Source organism: Pseudophryne corroboree, chromosome 1 (genome assembly GCF_028390025.1).
Source record: "Pseudophryne corroboree isolate aPseCor3 chromosome 1, aPseCor3.hap2, whole genome shotgun sequence".
Classification (NCBI taxonomy): Eukaryota; Metazoa; Chordata; class Amphibia; order Anura; family Myobatrachidae; genus Pseudophryne; species Pseudophryne corroboree.
In genome coordinates, this window is record NC_086444.1 from 538,391,769 (window position 1) to 538,412,722 (window position 20,954).

Genomic DNA, 20,954 nt, shown 5'->3' on the forward strand with positions numbered 1-20,954 from the left:
TCCCGCTGTCCACAATGCCTTCCACTTCGGGATCCCAGCATCGGTATACCGACCGCCAGGATCCCGTCTGTCGGGAAGCTAACTGCTTCCCACCATAATGGAGGAGTCTGACCACGCCTCATTACCGGGGGCTGGCAAAGCTGTCAGTGCCCCTGCTGCTGATCCCCGGGGTCAGACAGCCAGCACATATATTACATACAACATTACAGGTATGTTTATATGTGTTAACTGTCTCCCCACCATGCAATGTGTGGTCTGCACCCAGAGGCAGCAGCTGTCACTGAACCTTAGCATGAGAGCTATACAGCCAATATATTGCACCCACCCCTGTTTAGATAATGTTTGTCATTTTTATAATGTATTACCATTTATGTACACACTATGGGCCTGATTATGAGTTGAACGGTGCTGCAACCACTTTAGCATCTTTTGCTTTAGTCGACTTTATGCTAATGCTAGTATCAGTCCTTCCCATGGTGTGTGAATGTGTCAGGACACAAAAATCACTGAATGCACCACTGACACTTGCACCAGCCCTATGCTAGTTGATAGCCCCATGCAAGATCTCAGCGCCAGATTAAGCCCTTAATCTGGGCACTTAAAGCAGGGGGGCCTTCCCCATCTTGTCAGCAATTAGCTCCTGACTGTGCCCCTGTGAGCCTCCCCTCCTCGAACGAGGCTGAAACTGAATGATGCACGCACCGTCAGACCAGGCTCACCCTTTCCTGCTCCTTACTGCTTTGCTGGGGCTGGCAAATCACAAAGTTAGAGTGGAGTAGAATGTGGGCAGCCAGCACGGGGTCTCTAGAATCCCAAGCACTGTATCTGCTTGCAGACAAGTGAATGCAGAGGATGCACATCCTGACATTCCTCCGTGCCAGGTGTGATCTTCCAGAGCCTGTGCAGGGGCCATGGACTACTGTGGGGTCCGCCTCCTAGAGTGCCGGGAAAAAGAGCTATGGCTGCCACCCGCAAGACCAGTCTTTCGACCGCTGTGGGCATCCAGGGGTAAACACAGATTTCTAGAGGGGGGTTTACAAATGATGATGATGATGATGATGATGATGATGATGATGATGATGATGAACATCTGTGGAGAAGTATTCTGACATCTTTGGAGCAGTCAGTATTCTGACTAATTATGTAGTATATAAGTAACCAACCTAATTTCTCTATCACTTTCTTCCTCTCCTCTTTACCTTCAACATGCACACTCTCCTCATTCTCTCCTCCATTCAGTTTCTATACCTCTTTCCCACGCACTCTTCCCCACTCTCTCCTCCTTTGACTGTCTCTCTATCCCTTCCACACGCACTCTTCCCCACTCTCTCCTCCTTTGACTGTCTCTCTATCCCTTCCACACACACTCTTCCTTCACTTTCTCCTCCTTTCCCTATCTCTCTACCCCTTCCATTTGCACTCTACTTCCCTCTCTCCTCCTTTCCCTGTCTCTCTATCTCTTCCATATGAACTCTACTTCACTCTCTCCTCCTTTCCCTGTCTCTCTATCCCATCAATATGCACTCTCTCTCACCCTCTCCTCCTTTCCCTGTCTCTCTATCCCTTCCACACGTACTCATGGGACGGATGGTTTCAAGCTGCAAGGGGGGTGGGGTCGAAGACTTCAGGGCAGCCTGTCATTAAGGGACGGTTTCAAGCTGCTAGGATAGGAGGAGTGCAGTGTGTCCCATGCTGGCGGCTGTGTGATGATGCATGGCATCTCCCTCTGCCCCCACTTCTCGGACAGCACAGGGACCGATTCTGTAATTTGCAGCCACCACTGTTGGTAGGAGAGCTGCTGCTGGCAGTGGAGGCTGGAGAGAGGAGATCAGCATCAGAGTTGGTGCAAGCAGCTTTGCCCGAGGGGTCCCCTAAGACAGGGGGGCCTGGGGGTACTTTCTCCCTGGGCCCCCCCTTAATCCAGCTCCGTTGCAGATCCTCTGTCAGAGTATGGCTTCCAATATGAGCGATTAAGCATCTGTGTATGCAACCAGTCCAGCAACATCCTGAGACACTCCCATTACACCAGTATAAAATGGACCAACTTTGTGCATCTGACTAGCGACTTCCCAGCTACCGTGCAGGAACACCCAGCACATTTTCATACATTTCTGTTTGTCTTAATTACAACTACACCACTGTGCATACACGCTGTGAGACACATGCGACACATGCATTTTTAGCGACAGCATGCGCAGTTGACAAACATTCCACGACTATCAGCATTGCATGCGACTCAGATTAGGACACTATGTATTATTTTGCACATGGCGGCTGTGAATACAAATAAACAATAATTTCTCTTCTTCGGATGTTATTTGTCAATGTAAGGATTCTGTGAAGCACGGTACCTTGTACAAAGCTCTGCTCCGGGTATCAGTTAGGTCCAGTCGGATACTGATGTAATCAATATTTGGTGATGGAGGATCTAGATGCTGATACCTAATCCCCATTAGCAGGAACTCCTCACAGCTAGTTTTTATGACGGTCCGGAGTTTATTAATGCCTGTAATGCAGCCCCCACTCTTGCACAATGGGCTTGGTTTCTGATCTGGAAGAGCGTATATAAGTATTTTCATGGCATTCTTGTTATAGGAGACAATAAAAATATCACTACAAATCAGTTTCAAATATTTTAAATACAATTTAGTTAAGTATTTGTCTAAGCTGATATATAAAGTAAAATATGTTGTTGAAATCTAGTATGGATACGAATATTTCTGTATTTTTAACACAACCCCGCTAATAAGCAAAGGGTTAGCGGAGAAGATAACGCAATTATCTTTCCATTCATACCCATCTCGCTGAATATCGCACAGTAGGGATCAATCTATTTAATTTATGCTATTCAGCAAGCATAAAAACGATAAACTTTTCAGAATGGCGTTATATAAAGGAAAGTCGTAAATCTGACAGGGACAGAGTGACATTTTCCCATTAGTCCCTGCAGGATCTTGAAACGAGTGGCAAGTGTATGTCCAGCTCCAGCCTCCCAAAAGCTTCTAAATTGATTAAAATGTGTATATATATATTATATTTATATTAGTCTGTATACATTTATATTTATGTGGTTTATATATAAATTGTATATTCAAACCACATAAATATAAATGTATAGAGAGACTAATATTAAAGCCTATGAACATTTTAATTGATGTAGAAGCTAGGCCCTAGTTAAGGAAATATTCCATATAAGCGTTGTTCCAAGAAAGATAACAATACATATCTACTTTATTTTTACAAGGATTTGGTCTTGTTCAAAAAGAAGAGTTATACACGGTCGAGTCACATTGTTATGACCAGTGCCGTTTCTAGCGGCGGGCGAGCCGTGCAACCGCACGGGGCGCCCGCCGCGGCACTTTGTTACTCCTTATTGCCTCTGCCCGAGCGCTCCTGCTCGGGGGGCGGAGTTTCGCGGAATGACGCGTTTGCGTCGTGACGTCACGACGCAAACGCGTCATTCCGCAAAACTCCGCCCCCCGAGCAGGAGCGCTCGGGCAGAGGCAATAAGGAGATAAGCATGGAAGGAGGAGGCGGCCGGCGCGAGGGACGTGAGTCGGCGGGACCAAAGAGCGGGAAGACGTAAGTATTCTCTCTCTCTCCCCCCCTCTCCCCCCCCACTTGAAACCTGCCTGCCGCTGCCGCACTGTGTAAAATGGAGACACCTGCCTATGGGGATACCTGCCTGCTGCACTGTGTAAAATGGGGACACCTGCCTATGGGGATACCTACCTGCCGCACTGTGTAAAATGGGGACACCTGCCTATGGGGATACCTACCTGCCGCACTGTGTAAAATGGGGACACCTGCCTATGGGGATAACTGCCTGCCGCACTGTGTAAAATGGGGACACCTGCCTGCGTACTGTGTAAAATGGGGATATCTGCCTGCCATACTGTGTAAAATGGGGATACCTGCCTGCCGCACTGTGTAAAATGGGGACACCTGCCTATGGGGATACCTGCCTGCCGTACTGTGTAAAATGGGGATATCTGCCTGCCGTACTGTGTAAAATGGGGATACCTGCCTGCCGCACTGTGTAAAATGGGGGCACCTGCCTGCGTAGTGTGTAAAATGGGGATACCTGCCTGCCGCACTGTGTAAAATGGGGGCACCTGCCTGCGTACTGTGTAAAATGGGGATATCTGCCTGCCGTACTGTGTAAAATGGGGATACCTGCCTGCCGCACTGTGTAAAATGGGGGCGCCTGCGTACTGTGTAAAATGGGGATATCTGCCTGCCGCACCTTGTAAAATGGGGACACCTGCCTGCTTTTTCTTTTTATGGCTATATGGGGGGCACGCATTTTTTTTTTAGAGCAATTTGGGGGGGGGGGGGGGCATTTTGAAATCTCGCACTGGGAGCCAAATTGTCTAGAAACGACCCTGGTTATGACCACCTCCCACATTTGACATCAGCAACGTGTAGCCCATGAAGTAAGTCATGTGTTTTGCGCTGGTTTGGTGGGTATATGAGGTGTGCAATAGGCCGTCTGCACACATATCAGTTGTTGCTGTCATGGTTTAAAGGGACAATTAATCTGCGTTGCAAAAATGGATGATTATCGGCTTTCAGGCCAAGGGTGGCAGTATTTCTGAGACAGCGCAATTTGTGAACTGTTCGTGTGCTGCTGTGGTGAAGGTGTATCGTGACTGGACAAATGGCACCATTGCGAATAACCAACGTGGAAACTGCAGAGCACCACATGCCATTGATGTGAGAGGTGAATGTCGGCTACGAAGGTGCGTGAGGGCCGACCGACACGCTACAATGGAGCAGCTCACCATCACCATGAACCTGGGGTCTACCAGACGTGTGTCTAAAATGACAGTTCAACCCGTTTAACTGCTGTCTGTGCTGCACACAACAGTTACTCTGGCTATTAGCTGGTGGTCATAATAATGTGACTCGAGCAGGTATAACCGCCATTCTTAGTTGAGCAGGAACTCTATATAGCCACATTATATTCACTGTACTACTGTGGCTAAAAGTCACCATACCTTATCCTCTGATCTACACTGCAGTCACAATATTCTATTGGAATAATAGTCCACATTAGCCTTTCCACTGGTTTGGTTTCCTCCACTCTAAGCAGGCAATATCGATACTTAAGTATGTGTCCCAGTCATAGCTTGAGCAATGCTTATCAGTCAATAGATATTTATTTCATATCATATCTAACAACATAAGGAACTGCAGCAAGAAATAACAATGTGTTTTGTGTTACCACTCTGCATTATACTCTTTCTGAGAATGGCAACTAAATCTGGTACAGAGGCTGCATAAAATATTCATGATGAAACTGTTGCCAAAACAGCATCTGCCATAGGAAGCAGTTCAGCAGTAAAGTCATCATTTTACTGTTTTTCTGACACTGCACATTCGTTGCCATAAGGTCACAAATGTGCAGTGTCAAATTGTGATTGATTTAAGGGGCGGAGCATGGACGCTACCATGTAAAGATGGAAAGATCCCCCTCTGGAAATGATTCCTCCATATGGACTAAGCGGCTAATGGCATCTGAAAATGGCCGTAGCTAACAGGGCCAAGCTCTGCAAAACCAGACTTTTGCGCCATCGCAAATAATGGGGACTGCAGTTATCTGTTTTAGCGTTCCTAATGCAGGAGATATATTGTATCTGATATTTCCTGCATTAGGGATTTCTTCAATTGCAATTTTCACATTAATTATGAGGAAAACACTTTGAGAGACGAATATATGCAGCCTAGACAAGAGAATATATCAAAAGAATCAGTAGATCAAGTACTGTATTGTTTTCAGCAGTGATATAGCTGAATGCACAAAATCGTCATTGCTTACTAAAGGAACTCACTGATTCCACTGAAGATGCTGTGTGGGTGATCTCCACGTGGAGGCTCTTTCACAGGCTCTCCGGTGACGAGCTGGCCATGAGCTGGCAAGTGGGATTCCAAAGATGCCACTCGCACCGTGCACTCCAGATTTATTCTTTTCTCATAATCAAAGCTCAGTATGTTTTTGTCAATGGGATTTGATAAACCATAGAATTCTGTCACTTCCAGTTTCTTAGGTCCCTGATTTATAATATTACAGTCTGCTTCCACTAACTTCACTCGTAATATAAAATTTTCCGTGAATGTTTCTGTTTCTGTAAACCTGTGTAAACATTAATGGTAGAATTAGTAATTAACACCATGCATCAAATACACTTTTTGAGAACTGACAACATGTCTAAATACTAATAATCTAAAAAAAAACTCTATAAACTTTTGTTTTATTATTTTTTTCCTACTCAGTTGCTGCTAACTTCATTGCTATATCTAGTGCCTCTCAGCGACGGCTCGTACCTCCTCTTTGCAGAGGAACTGTACTGTAGTGTACACATACACATATGCGATCTCATGTGCACAAAACAACAAGCTGCAGCCCCTAGAAACCAGATAGGACTGCCATAATTGCAGGGGAGTGGCTTTACATTGTAAGCACTCTCTGCTATTCCCCCTGGGGCTGCCTGTCTAGCATGTGATTGGCAGAAATCGCTTCCAATGGGAAGCTACTGCCAGTCCACTCCTTGGTGCTTGTACATACTGTGGGGCTGGGGTACACTAGGATTGCTGGTAGATTTACTGTAGGGCTGCCACTGTCTGAATCTACCATGATTCTTCTGTCCATAATATAATATTACTTGAATTGGCTTTTATAGGGCATCAATAACCAAGTAATAAATGACAAATGAGTAACAATAAGACTATTGGTGATTATGAAGTCATTACATCTCTGTGTACCTGGCACCAAACATACATTGGACAGGGAAAACAAATGTTGTATATGCTATACTCATACTCAACAGCATTTTGGAGTTTAAAATCAGGACACGTGGGGCGTGGCTATGGTACACTGGTGGTGATATAGCCATGTCATAATGGACATGGCCACTCATCCAGTCAGCATTATTAACAAAAGACACCACCTTGTTATTGCCATGAATTGGGATGAACGTCCTTATCATGGGATGGGGGAACAGTGTCCTCATATTGGGACTATCCAGGCATGTGAGTATCTGTGTATGTGCTGGAACATGAGGAAAAAGATTTCTTATTATACCCATCTCTTGTCAGCAAGATGAAATGTTCAATGTTCTATTACACAAGCCTCTCCTTATAAAGTGTCCCTGTCACCTACCTACAGGAATCAGGCTAAGCCAATGTTCAGAGGCGGATTGTCCATAGGGCTTACAGGGAAGATTCCCGGTGGGCCGACGCACCTGTGGGGCCTGTTTTGTTTGAGGACATGTGGTCCTTTTTATAGACATAATGAAAAAGATGCAAAATAATTTGCACATATGAAAATTACTGTGCCACTTAGCCTGTGATTGCAGATGATCTAGTGTATACTCTGTCTGCCTGCTTGGCTGACATATAAGATTGAGTGAATAGTGATTGGGATACGGTTGGTGTAATAAGCAAGAAAATATATATTTTTAAAGAATTATATAGTTTCCTAAATTCTGAAGGTGTATCATATAATGTGTTCAAAATATTTAATTTTATTTATTTTTAACTTCCCCCTTGATGCTGGACATGCCCACTATCTGGAAAGTCTTGTGGGGCGGGTGCTGCTGCCATGGCCCATGGCTAGACCTTACACCTCTGGTGCTGCCCGTGTGGGGCCACTAGTACAAATTTTTCCAGGGCCGCTTTTTGTTCCCAATCCGCCCCTGCCAATGTCTATGACAAATCAGACTAACATTTCACTGGTTCCTAGTACACTGTTAGACTGCATCTTACTTATGTACTTTTCCTACCTTATTCTGGTAGCAGGGCCTTGATGATGCAATTTATGTCATCAAAGGACATGGACAGGGCATGGTTGCCACAAATGACATCATCATGCGCACTATTCACCCAGGAAATGATAATGATGAGGTTTTTTTAAATTTGCCGTTACAAACTGTTCACTAAAAAATATAAATATGTTCCATCTGGTACTATTGCTTATTAGCTTTCACTCTAGTTACTAATACTAACCCACACATTGTGGAACAATCTGGCTTTTCCCCCAGGTCTGGATCCTTCAGTGTCCCGTTACTGGCATAATAATACATTTTTGCTAGACTTAGCCACTCTGCACTGTTTCCTTGAGTAGTCTTAATTATGGGATCGACTTCATCTCCCGTCATCAGACTTTTATCAGTACTGTACTTACAGTTGCATCACCTATTTAACTCATCATTAAGCCTTGCAGTCCCTCACAACTTTTGACTACTAAAGGCCTATGGTTGTACTGATCCTCATCTCATGGCCTCATATCATCCTTCTCCCTCTCTTATTAAAACATGGGGCCTCATTCAGAGTTGATTGCAGCAGCAAATTTGATAGCAGTTGGGCAAAACCATGTGCACTGCAGGGGGGGGGGGGCAGATATAACATGTGCACAGAGAGTTAGATTTGGGTGGGGTATGTTCAAACTGAAATCTAAGTTGCAGTGTAAAAATAAAGCAGCCAATATTTACCCTGCACAGACACAAAATAACCCACCCAAATCTAACTCTCTCTGCACATGCTATATCTGCCCCCTCTGCAGTGCAACTGATAACAAATTTGCTGCTGCAATCAACTCTGAATTACCCCCCTGGTCTCCCTGATAAAGAACCTCATGAGTGTTGATGGGAGTTGGACAAGGGGGAGACAATGGAACTGCTTCCTATTTATTTATTTATTAACAGTTTCTTATATAGCGCAGCAAATTCCGTTGCGCTTTACAATTGGAGATAACAATGATATAACAAACTGGGTGATAACAAACAGTCATAGAGGTAGGAAGGTCCTGCTCGCATGCTTACAATCTATAGGGAAATAGGCATGTATACACAAGGAAAGGTGCTATCTATTGCATAGTTGTCCGCCAGATTGCAAAGGTTCTTGGTGGGCTGTATGATATGGTCATACAGCAATGATGAACCAGGTTCAAGAGGAAGGGAAAGTGAAGAATGAGAAGACATGTGAGGATATGTGTGGACTCTACAGAGTGGATGCAATTTTATAGGAAGGTTTATGAAAGTTATGTGGGCGGTTCTGGAATTTGATACGCTTGCCTAAATAGGTGAGTTTTCAGGGAACGCTTGAAGGTTTGAAGACTAGAGGAGAGTCTTATTGCGCATGGTAGGGCATTCCACAGAGTGGGTGCAGCCCGATGAAAGTCCTGCAATCATGAGTGGGAGCGAGTAATGAGTGTGGATGAGAGACGCAGGTCTTGTGAGGAGTGAAGAGGTCTGGTTGGGAGATATTTTGAGATAAGCGAAGTGATGTACATTGGTGTAGTTTGGTTAATGGCCTTGTGTGTGAGTAAAAGTATTTTATATTGACTGCAGTAGAATACAGATAACCAATGGAGGGACTGACAGAGTGGATCTGCAGACGATGAACATCTAGCGAGGAAGATTAGCCTCGCCGCTGCATTCAGAATGGATTGTAGTGGTGAGAGTCTCGTTTTGGGAAGACCAGTTAGGAGACTATTGCAATAATCAATGCGGGAGATAATGAGAGCGTGGATTAGAGTTTTAGCAGTGTCTTGTGTAAGGTTTGGTCATATTTTGGATGTTTTTTAGATGCATGTAACATGATCTTGAGACAGATTGAATTTGGGGAACAAAGGACAGATCAGAGTCAAGGATGACACCTAGGCAGCGAGCTTGTGGGGTTGGGTAGATAGTCGAGTTTTCAACAGTGATAGAGATATCAGGTTGGTACCTACTATTGGCCGGTGGAAATATAATTAACTCTGTCTTTGAAATATTCAGTTTGAGGTGGCGAGATGTCATTCAGGATGAAATGGCAGAAAGGCATTCAGTGACACTGTCCAGTACAGATAGGGACAAGTCTGGGGAGGATAGGTAGATTTGAGTATCATCTGCGTACAGATGATACTGAAAACCAAAAGAGCTGATTAGTTTACCAAGAGATGAGGTATAGATAGAGAAAAGCAGAGGACCCAAGACTGAGCCTTGCAGTACTCCAACTGAAAGAGGTAGCGAAGAGGAGGTATATTCAGAGAAGCAAACACTGAAGGAGCGATTAGATAGGTAGGATAGGAACCAAGAAAGGGCTGTGTCTTTAAGACCTAGGGATTGTAGTGTCTGTATGAGAAGAGAGTGGTCACAGTGTCAAATGCAGCAGATAGATCTAGAAGAATAAGTAGTGAGTAATGGCCTTTAGACTTCGTAGTGATCAAATCATTAACCACTTTAGTCAGTGCTGTCTCTGTGGAGTGTTGGGAACGGAAGCCTGACTGAAGTGGGTCCAATAAAGTGTGTGAGTCGAGTGGAGAGATAGGGCTTGCATTTCCTTGGGCACACTGTCAGTGCTGAAACAGTCTGGGAATAAAGTTATAGTAGTGAAGAAAGACTACTGTACATGTAGATTATTTAAAGAATGATGATATGCTTATTATCCCATTAAGAACCTAGCAATCTGGTGGACCATTGTGTAATAGGTAGCATCTATCCTTGTGTATCAATGCCTATTTCCCTATAGATTGTAAGCTTGCGAGCAGGGCCGTCCTACCTCTATGTCTGTCTGTTTTTGACCCAGTTTTGTTCTATTACTGTTGTTCTAATTGTAAAACGCAACGGAATATGCTGTGCTATATAAGAAACTGTTAATAAATAAATAAATAAATAAATTATGGCAGCAGTCCCATGTTTTTACACATATGGCAGGCAGAGTCCCCCTTTTTTACACATTATGGCAGAAGAGTCCCCCTTTTTTACACATTAGGCAAGTACAGTCCCCTTTTTGCACATTATGCAGGCAGAGTCCCCCTTTTACACATTAGGCAGGCAGAATCCCCCTTTTTACACATAAGGCAGGCACAGGGCCATAACTGGGATCAGTATGATTTACCGCTGCTGGGGATGCCAAATGTCATTATGCCGACATCGGCATCCCAAGCGGCAGAATGCCGGATGGGGGGTGAGTGCAACTAAGCTTTGCTCACCACAGGTTCTATTCTCCCTCTATGGGTGTTTTGGACACCCATAGAGGGGGAATCCCCTACCTCGCCAGTATACCGGCGGCGGTATGGTGCCCCTGTCGGGATCCCGACGTCTGTATTGTGACGGCCAGGATACCAACTGTCGTTATGCTAACCGCATACCCCGTAACTAGGTGTGTTCCAGTGATGCCTACGCCGCTCCACCGCTGCCGCACTGGGGAGTCCGGCCCGCGTCCTCCCTCCGTCACTGCCCAGCTGCATTGCCCGGCCACCTGTTCTCACATAGGTAGTCGGGCAGCAATGCAGCTCCCCCTCCACTCCCCCCCCCCCCCCTCACTGTGTGCTGGGAGAGATGACGTTAGTCACATTACAATGCACACTAGTGTCCATAAGTCACATTACACCACACAGTATTACCCCTTATACAGTACATATTCCGCCAGAGAGAGAGAGAGAGAGAGAGTGTGTGTGTGTGTGTGTGTGTGTGTGTGTGTGTGTGTGTGTGTGTGTGTGTGTGTGTGTGTAAAGAGAGTGGGAGTGTGTGTTGCATCCCCTTCCCCGACTTGCACTACTTACATACCTGTATACAGTATATAGCTTGTACTGACAGTCAGCTGCCGGATTCTGTTTCCCACAAGTGTCCCTCTCCCCGCACTACTGGAGGCGCTGTTGGGGTGGGCCACGGAAAGCACACTCTCTCTCCATACTACAAGCAGGACGCGGTGCAGGAGAAGTGGGTGGGTGGGGCTTCGGCTGCCCACTCATGGAGACAAATAGAGCTGCAGACGGAGAGGGGGACCAGGGAGGGGTGGAGTCTGTGGACGGGCAGCTGTAGCGCTGCCTGGCTGTTGTGTATGTGTGTGTAATGTACAGTAGACGCGAGAAGCCGGGCGCACCTCATAGATGCAGCAAGCGGCAGTGGCTGTGGAGCTGTTGTCATTCATAGTAGTGCGGAGCGGACCTGCGGGTGTTGCCGGTGGTCCTGCGCCCACAATGCACATTCGCTGTGTGCCAGGCACCACAGGCACACACCTAGTTACGGCTCTGGCATAACTTTTGTAAGGAGTACTACTACTCTGTGGGCATAACATGTGTAAGGGGCACTTTTGTGTGTCGTAATGTGTATAAGGGGTACTACTTTGCAGTGTAATGTGAACTGGTACTATTATGTGGCCACGCCCCTCCCCAATGAAGATACTCCCTTATTTTTTTGGCACACCTCAAGCGCATATTGTCCTTATGTTGAATATTGAGGAGGGGGGCACCAATACTCTTTCTAGCACAGGGCACCAAAATGTCTACTTATGGCTCTGGGTCTCCCCATAATCCAAGAATCTACTGTACAGTACATTGAAATATAGCAGGGAGTAATGGTATCCATTGTCAGAGGGGATTATATAGCTTGCATCAGTGGCGTCACAAGCCTGGTGCGGGGGGTGCGCCAGCACTCGAGTGCCACCCTCAGAAGTACTGGCTGTTCTGCAGTGACAGGAGCAGAGTGCTGCAGTGTGATATTCACCTGCAGCACACGGCTCCTGTCATAGATGAAGAGCTGGCACTGCACTACACACAGCCGACAGCCCAATCTCCGGGGGCAGCCAGCATCTACGGAGATGGATTCAAGGGAAGGGGAGAGGGTAAACTCCTCTGCACTGGACTTAATTCTGTTTAATATCAAGAATAGTAAACTAATGTGATTCCCCAATTTTATTATTATAAGTCAATTCATGATGTTATATGGGGGTGCCGCCATAGACAATAAAAAATGGAAGAGAATATACTGGAAAGGGAAGAATTGTCTCTTTGTTGGCGCACTTAAAGGAGAAGAGTAAATATATTTAAAATTTAACTTTTAATTTCATCATATTAAAATGCCTGAGAAAGTGAAAAATCATAAGACAACAATCATGAATATTTACATGAAATGAAATAAATAAAGAAAATGAAAAAATCCTCCTATGTGTCTTTACTGTATTTATATGATTTATATTTTCTTTGAGTGTGTGCCGTTATAACTCAACCTTTGTCGCAAAAACAGTGACTGCTCGGTCAGACCCCTATGTATTGGGGTACCTCTGTGAGTATAAATCCTAACCCCTGTTTATTGGGATATTTCAAATTGTGAGGATATATCACTGTATCCAGCAGTCACCTAGAAATTTGCGATTAAATTTTATTCTATATTAATAGTCGTGCAAGTACAAATGGGACCAAATCGTATCAATTCTATGCACAGTAACTGTGGGTAATTATTAGCATATGGACCGATGATCATAGCTCATTTATGGTTTTATCATATGTTTATTTTGTTGCTGACTAAAAGATTCCAGCAGCCTTTGATTGTAATGAAACAATCCCCAGAACAAGTTTGCAACAATTAGTTACTGAAGTTTCACAGTATCTGTGTGCTTCTATGGATAGTTATAAGCACGCTTCTTGTGTCTGGCAGTTACACAGAGTGACCTGCATAAAGCATTTATTGGTCAGGTATACAGCTGTGTTTGTTGCACAGAAATTTTAGCAGTGTGTTATAGTTGATTGGTTTATCAGAAATCGCTAATTTGTATCTCTCACATATAACTGCTCTATTTCTATTACAACAGATTGCAACAAATCATGGCTCTTATAGTTTTATTCTGAACTTTGCAACAATTGACACTGGGACTGCATGTCTATATTCGTCTTATTAAAATGTGATTGGCACACTCCTATAACCTTTTATTATATATAGTATCCTTCAAAGAGTGTTTACAATCACGGTTAGAGAAAATTCCACCACATGAGCTCTTATTGTTTCAATCAGTGTAAGCTGTTTATTATGTGCACTGATTGCACACAGTTTCCACAGCCAAGTCAGACTATATCTGCATAGTATGCTGATTATAATATAACAGCGTGTTGGGCTATATCTGCATACTGTGCTGATTATAATATAACAGCGTGTTGGGCTTATAGCTTCGCCCTTAAACAGATATCCACTTTCACTAATGCACCAGTGTAACCTTCACAGCTGATATCACGCTGTGCCTGCACATTAGGCTGTTTAGATAAGGTGTGCTGATACACGTGTGTAAGGAGATTAACTCTATCTCACTGAAAATAACATAGGTCACGCTACTAAAAATACATTAGTTTCTAGACCTTATTCCAATGATCACTAGTCTCATTCACATTACTGACTGCACTGTCGTCCCATTTGCTGCGCTAGACCTTATTCCAGTGATCACTGGTCTCATTCTCATTACTGACTGCACTGTCGTCCCATTTGCTGCGCTTTGTACTCTAAATCATTTAAATGAGTTTAACATTACACACACTAAATAAATTCTTAATATAGACACATAGTGAGCTGGCGTACTGCCGCCGCTCTGAAACGCCCACGTGCACGTTTCACTTTCGCTTCATCAGGGGAAAAAAAAACAAAAAAACGGAGATGCTGGACACCCCCCGGAGTGACATAACACAGATCCCAGCGAGGCCACGCCCCTTTTATTAGGCCATGCACCCTTTTCGTGAGGACGTGCATAAGTAGTAGTAGTAGTAGTAAGTATATTATAAAAATAATAATGACACATTCCCTTAGGTGCCTTTATTCCATCTGTGTATAACAACACCTATTGCTGACAATATTTTATACTGTAGGATATTTTTTCTTTCAGAGTATTTATCTGATCTTATCTTATTTTACACAAAATCACAAACAGAAACTGACCTGTAAAGCCGGAGCATAACTTCATCTTCATCTAAAATGGGGCAGCCATTATGAATATACTGCACTTCATCAGCCAGAAAATGACAGTCAAATACCTGGGAGAAGTGATGCATACAGTACTTAACCATCAATAAGGACAATCTGTACAGTGTAACAGAGTATTATTCATCAGGAACTTCGGAAGTCAGTTTTACTTTTCATCCATTCCCTCGATATCAATGCTGTACTAATAAAAACACTCTTTATAATTAGTATAAGTATGTTGAAATCTTTGAATGAATATCATATCTGAAAGATAAATGACTATGGTGGTCATTCCGAGTTGATCGCTCGCTGCCGATTTTCGCAGTGCATTGATTAAGTAAAAAAAATTGCAAAAATGCGCATGGTACGCAGTGCACATGCGCTAAGTACTTTCACACAAAACTGTAGATTTACACAAGCTCGAACGACGTTTTTTCATCGCTTGAGTGATCGTAGTGTGATTGACAGGAAGTGGGTGTTTCTGGGCGGAAACTGGCCGTTTTCAGGGAGTGTGCTAAAAAACACAGGCGTGCCAGGTAAAAACGCAGGAGTGTCTGGAGAAACGGGGGAGTGGCTGGCCGAACGCAGGGCGTGTTTGTGACGTCAAACCAGGAACTAAACGGACTGAGGTGATCGCAGTCTAGGAGTAGGTCTGGAGCTACTCAGAAACTGCAGGGAATTATTTAGTAACAATTCTGCTAATCTTTCATTTGCTATTCTGCCAAGCTAAGATACACTCCCAGAGGGCGGCGGCCTAGCGTTTGCAATGCTGCTAAAAGCAGCTAGCGAGCGAACAACTCGGAATGAGGGCCTATATACACGATCGAGTCACATTATCATGACCACAAGCTAATAATCCAGAGTAACCGCCGTGTGCAGCAGCTAGATGGGCTGAACTTTCATTTTAGACACACGTCCAGTAGCTCCCAGGTTCAATTTGATGGTGAGCTGATCCACTGTAGTGTGTCGGTCGGCCCTCACGCACCTTTGTAGCCGACGTTCACCTCTCACATCAATGGCATGTGGTGCTCTGCAGTTATTTGCAATGATGCCATTTGTCCAGTCACGATACACCTTAACTACAGCAGCATGCAAACAGTTAAAAAACTGCATTGTTTCAGAAATACTGTCACATTTGTCCCAAAAAGCCGATAATCCTCACTTTTTGCAACTCATATAAATCGCCCCTATTACCCATGACAGTAACAAGTGATATGTGTGCAGACAGCCTCTCACACACCTTATATACCCACCAAGCCAGCACATGACACATGACGTACTTCGTGGGCTACGTACTGCAGACGTTAAATGTAGGAGGTGGTCATAATAATGTGACTTGTCTGTGAATCTTTTATATGTATGTTGTTGTAGGTAAATTGTGTGAAACCAACTAACAGAGTGCAAGAGACCGCTACTAAAGCAAAAGATTTTCTGGATACATGGACTGGATAGCCTACATCCTGATCATATATTACATGTGGTTTTCTATATATTGTGATAATCTCAATAAATTGTACCCCTATGGGATGGTTTATGATTGGAAGACACCACCTTATGAAGACAGACTCTCTCAAAAGTATGTGTACAGATTGAAACGACAGCTATGGGAGAGTGGGAGTATTAAAAAAAATTAAATCAAACATGTTTTCTGCCAGCAGGGGTCAGCAATGTATTTTGTTGGGCACTGATGCTGTACACAATGCTAAAGCAGATCCAGCACCTTTTGCATGTAATTTAATGTTACAAAACTAGCAAATGGAAAGCACAGTATTTCAGTAAATGATGTCTCGCTCATATCTTTAATGTGCATTTGTAAGCAATATTCTTGTACTCCAATTTTCCGCATTTATGCAAATTGCATAAAGTACTTCATTTGTGTTACCTGCCCTAATAAATAACATAACATCCGCTATAATGTGTATTTTACACTACTGGTGTAGCTCTGCAGTGTACTACAGTGATTCAAACTGAGGGATAACCCCACTGTATAGATACAAAGCTCTATAATTAACAAGCAAGTCTCTGCATTCAGTGTATTTTTATTTTTCCCAAGGCCAGTATCGTGGACTGAAGTGGACCCCCCAGAGCCTTGGACTTGTGAGTGGTAGTGATGTGATTCACAGTTTAAAGGAAGGTCAAGGTGGGTGCCATGGGTTTAAGGTGCCTCAAATCGTGTCATCACATCCCAACCCGTGACATTTTACTGCAAATCCCAGCTTTGCCTCACCTGGAATGGAGGAGGGGAGCACAAGGATGTGATTCACAGCGAATCGTGTCATCAGTTCTATCCCCTGTACATCAGGGGGGTCTGGGACTGAGGGTCGACAGCACAAAGGTCGACACTTTAGGTCGACGCCAATTGGTCGACACACCTTAGGTCGACATGGACAAAAGATCGACATGGACAAAAGGTCGACAGGAACAATGTTGACATGGAAAAAGGTCGACATGAGTTTTTTATGTTTTTTTGGTGTCGTTTTCTTCGTAGAGTGACCGGGAACCCCAATTAGTGCACCGCGTCCCTTCGCATGGCTCGCTTTGCTCGCCATGCTTCGGGCATGGTGCCTTCGCTTCGCTCGGCACACTTTACCGTTCCAATCGTAGTCCACGTGGATCGTTAAGTATGAAAAGGTTCAAAAAAAGAAAAAAATCGTGAAAAACTTATGTCGACCTTTTTCCATGTCGACCTTGTTCCTGTCGACCTTTTGTCCATGTCGACCTAAGGTGTGTCGACCAATTGGCGTCGACCTAAAGTGTGTCGACCTTTGTGCTGTCGACCTGGAGTCCGGATACCACATCAGGGATATACTATTCTACTTTGCTTACGGATGTCATTTGTCAAGGTGTTTTTAGTCACTCCAGATTAAAATGACTGGTTGAAATATATCCTAATAACTATATAAAAACATAAAAACTGTAAGGTGGTTTGCTCTAAGCAAGCTGATAAGTGCAAAATTTTGTATTTTCATATTCATGGTCAAGTAATAAAATCTTTGCAAGTAATAAATTAACACATGCACTAAAGAGTACGACAGCAGAAGTAGTTGGGCTTGTGTTTAAGGGGGATATTTATCAGAGCTTGGAGAGAGATAAAGTGGAGTTAGATAAAGTACCCACCAATCAGCTCCTAACTCTTTCAAACACAGCCTGTAAAATGACAGTTAGAAGCTGATGGGTTATACTTTATTTCTCTCCAATTTATCTCTCTCCAAGCTTTGATAAATATTCCCCTAAGCAACTGGTCACGTGATATATAGTACATTGTTATGCACTGAAGCCGATTACTGTCTTCTGGTACAGCAAGCAGCTCAATGTTCCCATCATTGCAATGTTGACATCAGCGGAATACAAGGCAAGATTGCAGCTGAGCTTACCTTTCTTGCCTCCACAAGATAGTGCAGAAAATGTAGTTGATTATTACACATTTCCTTAGCACTTCTACTCTTAGGAGGTTCATAATGACAATATAATGTTGAAACTACACATTTAACTCACACAATATGGTTGATTACTAGTTAGAAGGATTGGATATTAGGAAATAAACAGTTGCTAGGCCTGACAACTCTTTCTTAGATAGGCCAACACCACATAGGCGCACTAGCTGAAAGAGTGCTATTCTATACTGTACATACTGAATTGTGTCATGTGTTATCATCCTTGTGTAGTTATGGAACTAAAGGACTGCAGAGGAGTGTGTAAGTGTGCACGTGGTACATGACCCCCTCGTCATCACTTCCTGTGATATTACTTTTCAGCATGGTTTCACTTTCATGTTGTATATGGTACAACTATGTTATATACTGTATTATTTATGTAATACATTAGTTATCATTTTTGTCAACTTCTATCACATTATATAACAAAAGATAGATGTCAACATTTACATATTTTTCTTATTTTGTCTAATTCTTTGTCACATTAAATGTAATTACAACAAAAACCTTTAGAAGCCCTACCTGTGGAGACAGCTTTCCAACTCTCTGCGTTATCGGCTCGTTAACAATGACTTCCACTTTGCAAGCATCTTTCTCTTCAGGGATGGAGAAACGTAGGTCATTTTCTGATAGGTAGCTGCTCTGTCCTTTCATCACTGTGATGCCATTATTAACTTTGATAAAGGAAGAGTTCAGGTACCTCAAGGTCAGCAATAATAGACAAAGTGATTGATTCAAGCGACATCTCCAAAAAGGGTTCATTTTTACTTGTGCTAATATATATATATATCCTTAAATCTAAGATCTTCAGCCTTTTCCCCTACTCAGGATTATTTTCCACACCATTCAGCAGTAGTCAATCTTCAGTCATCTGTTCAACAAGCGGAGCTTGCTCCTCAGCCAAAATCTTCACAACAACAAGTCCTTTCAGGAAGTCATGGTGGTTTAATAAAACTCGATGAAGAATCCTGACAACGCCAAATATTAATGTGCTCCTTTTGGCTCTCTAATCCTGCATAATGAGGAGGTAAAAGGAGGAAATTGACTGCAAGATCACTAAGACCAACTTGAAAGAAAAAAAATACATATTTTATCTTGTACACAACTGGGATAAAAACGAAATCAGCCGTGTGTAACGTGATTTTTATACAAAGGCTCTAACACAGATAATGATTTGCACCTGCACACAGATGGCATAAAACCATCCAGTACTCTGCTAGTTAGCATTTATACAAAGATTGACCTACAAAAAATGTGGCATTTTACATTTAGCAATACTCACTTTTTTGCTGTTGTTTTTTCTTTAATCAGATAATTATAAACAATAACTTTATTCCATTTGCACTAATAGTGTAATGTAGATATGCAGGTATACTACAATGCATCCTAAATTAGGGTATTAAAATACAAACTAGAGCCTGATTTAGAGTTTAAAGTATATTTATTTTTATGGCGTAAATGTATGCATTTCCATCCTGTGCATTCGTAGCAAAATACACCCATATATATAATTGTGCCCTTTATGTCTGAAGAGGCGTCAAAAGGCACGCCCCTGAATAAGAAACTTAGGAGTCTATGGGGTAGATGTAAGAAGCTTCAATATAAAGGGGAAGAGATATCAGTGCATGTTATGTGCGTTACGTGTACTATACCGATTCCCCCCATGTATGACAGCCATATCGGCTCTGCTATCTTAAAGATGGCATGCAGACATGCGGGGGCATATTGATTTCGACAGCTGCAGATGGCAATGCCCTATCTACACAGCAGGGACAGTGCTGTCCCTGGTTGTGGCTAGTGCTAGCTCCGGACTGCATGTGAGATCTTGCGAGGCTTGCACTAGGTTAATGCGCGGTGGTCACTTTCAGGCATCGCCAGAGGGGGGAATTTTCACTCCCCTCTCTCTGTAAAGAGGCGAAGTGGGAAGAGTGATACCGGCATAATATGTGCGGTATCATATATCTACCCCTATGTATCAAAGCTTGGGAAAAAATAAAATGGAGAGAGATAAAGTTCCAACCAATCAACTCCTGACATTTTTTAAGCACAACCTGTAACATGACAGGTGCTGATTGGTTGGTACTGTATCCCCCTACACGTTATCTCTCTCCAAGCTTTGATACAGTCCCCAAAATGAGATTTGGATGCATATCCAGATAAACTTTTTAGAAAGTTTATCTTTTGTGTGTACTAGAGGCCTGGGGTTAAGATCTATGCTGATGATAAAACCAGCAGTATTGTGATACCCACCAAAGTAAGGGCCAGATGTATTAAGCCTTGGAGAGTGATAAATTGCATGGTGACAAAAGTAACAACCAACCAGCTCCTAACTGCCATGTTACAGGCTGTGTTTGAGAAATGACAGTTAGGAGCTGATTGGTTGGTAATTTATAACCGTGCAATTTATCACTCTCCATGGCTTGATAAATCTGGGCATAAGTATCACGGAAGCCTTACAGGAATAAAAATATCAATGTCAGTTCACAACACAATGCAATTCAAGGTAGATACTCTCAGACATTAACTTTACAATTTTGTTGCCGGAATTTAACTGGAACGCTTCGTTCAAACCCTCTCTCTTTACTGTGAACTCGAGAAAAAGTTATTACTATAAACAGAGCATGCAAATCTACAAAGCAGAAAAGTACATTTTAATATTTTAACAATGTATTACACTAAATTGAAAAACAGAAACAATTACATTCGAGTAACAGTTGGTGTCCCCTATTGCCGCTGTCAGTTCTATACTGAGTGCACTCATCCTTAGAGGTCTATTTACTGAGAACAGTATAGTGTGGACTGAATGAAATAA

General features: G+C 43.2%; 1 protein-coding gene across 3 annotated transcripts in view; it reads right to left on the bottom strand.

Annotated features, from left to right (window-relative positions):
• Nucleotides 1-19,151, bottom strand: part of FREM1 (FRAS1 related extracellular matrix 1) — a 326,722-nt gene extending 307,571 nt beyond the window's left edge. For all 3 annotated transcript variants that reach the window (XM_063914068.1, XM_063914069.1, XM_063914070.1), the window contains exons 1-4: nt 18,665-19,151; nt 14,685-14,779; nt 5,835-6,136; nt 2,352-2,551 (exon numbers count right to left, since the gene is read on the bottom strand). In XM_063914068.1, the coding sequence (XP_063770138.1) occupies nt 2,352-2,551; nt 5,835-6,136; nt 14,685-14,779; nt 18,665-18,904 (837 nt within the window). In that variant the 5' untranslated portion in view covers nt 18,905-19,151. The remainder of the gene's footprint in view (nt 1-2,351; nt 2,552-5,834; nt 6,137-14,684; nt 14,780-18,664) is intronic.
• Between the last annotated feature and the right edge of the window lie 1,803 nt (nt 19,152-20,954).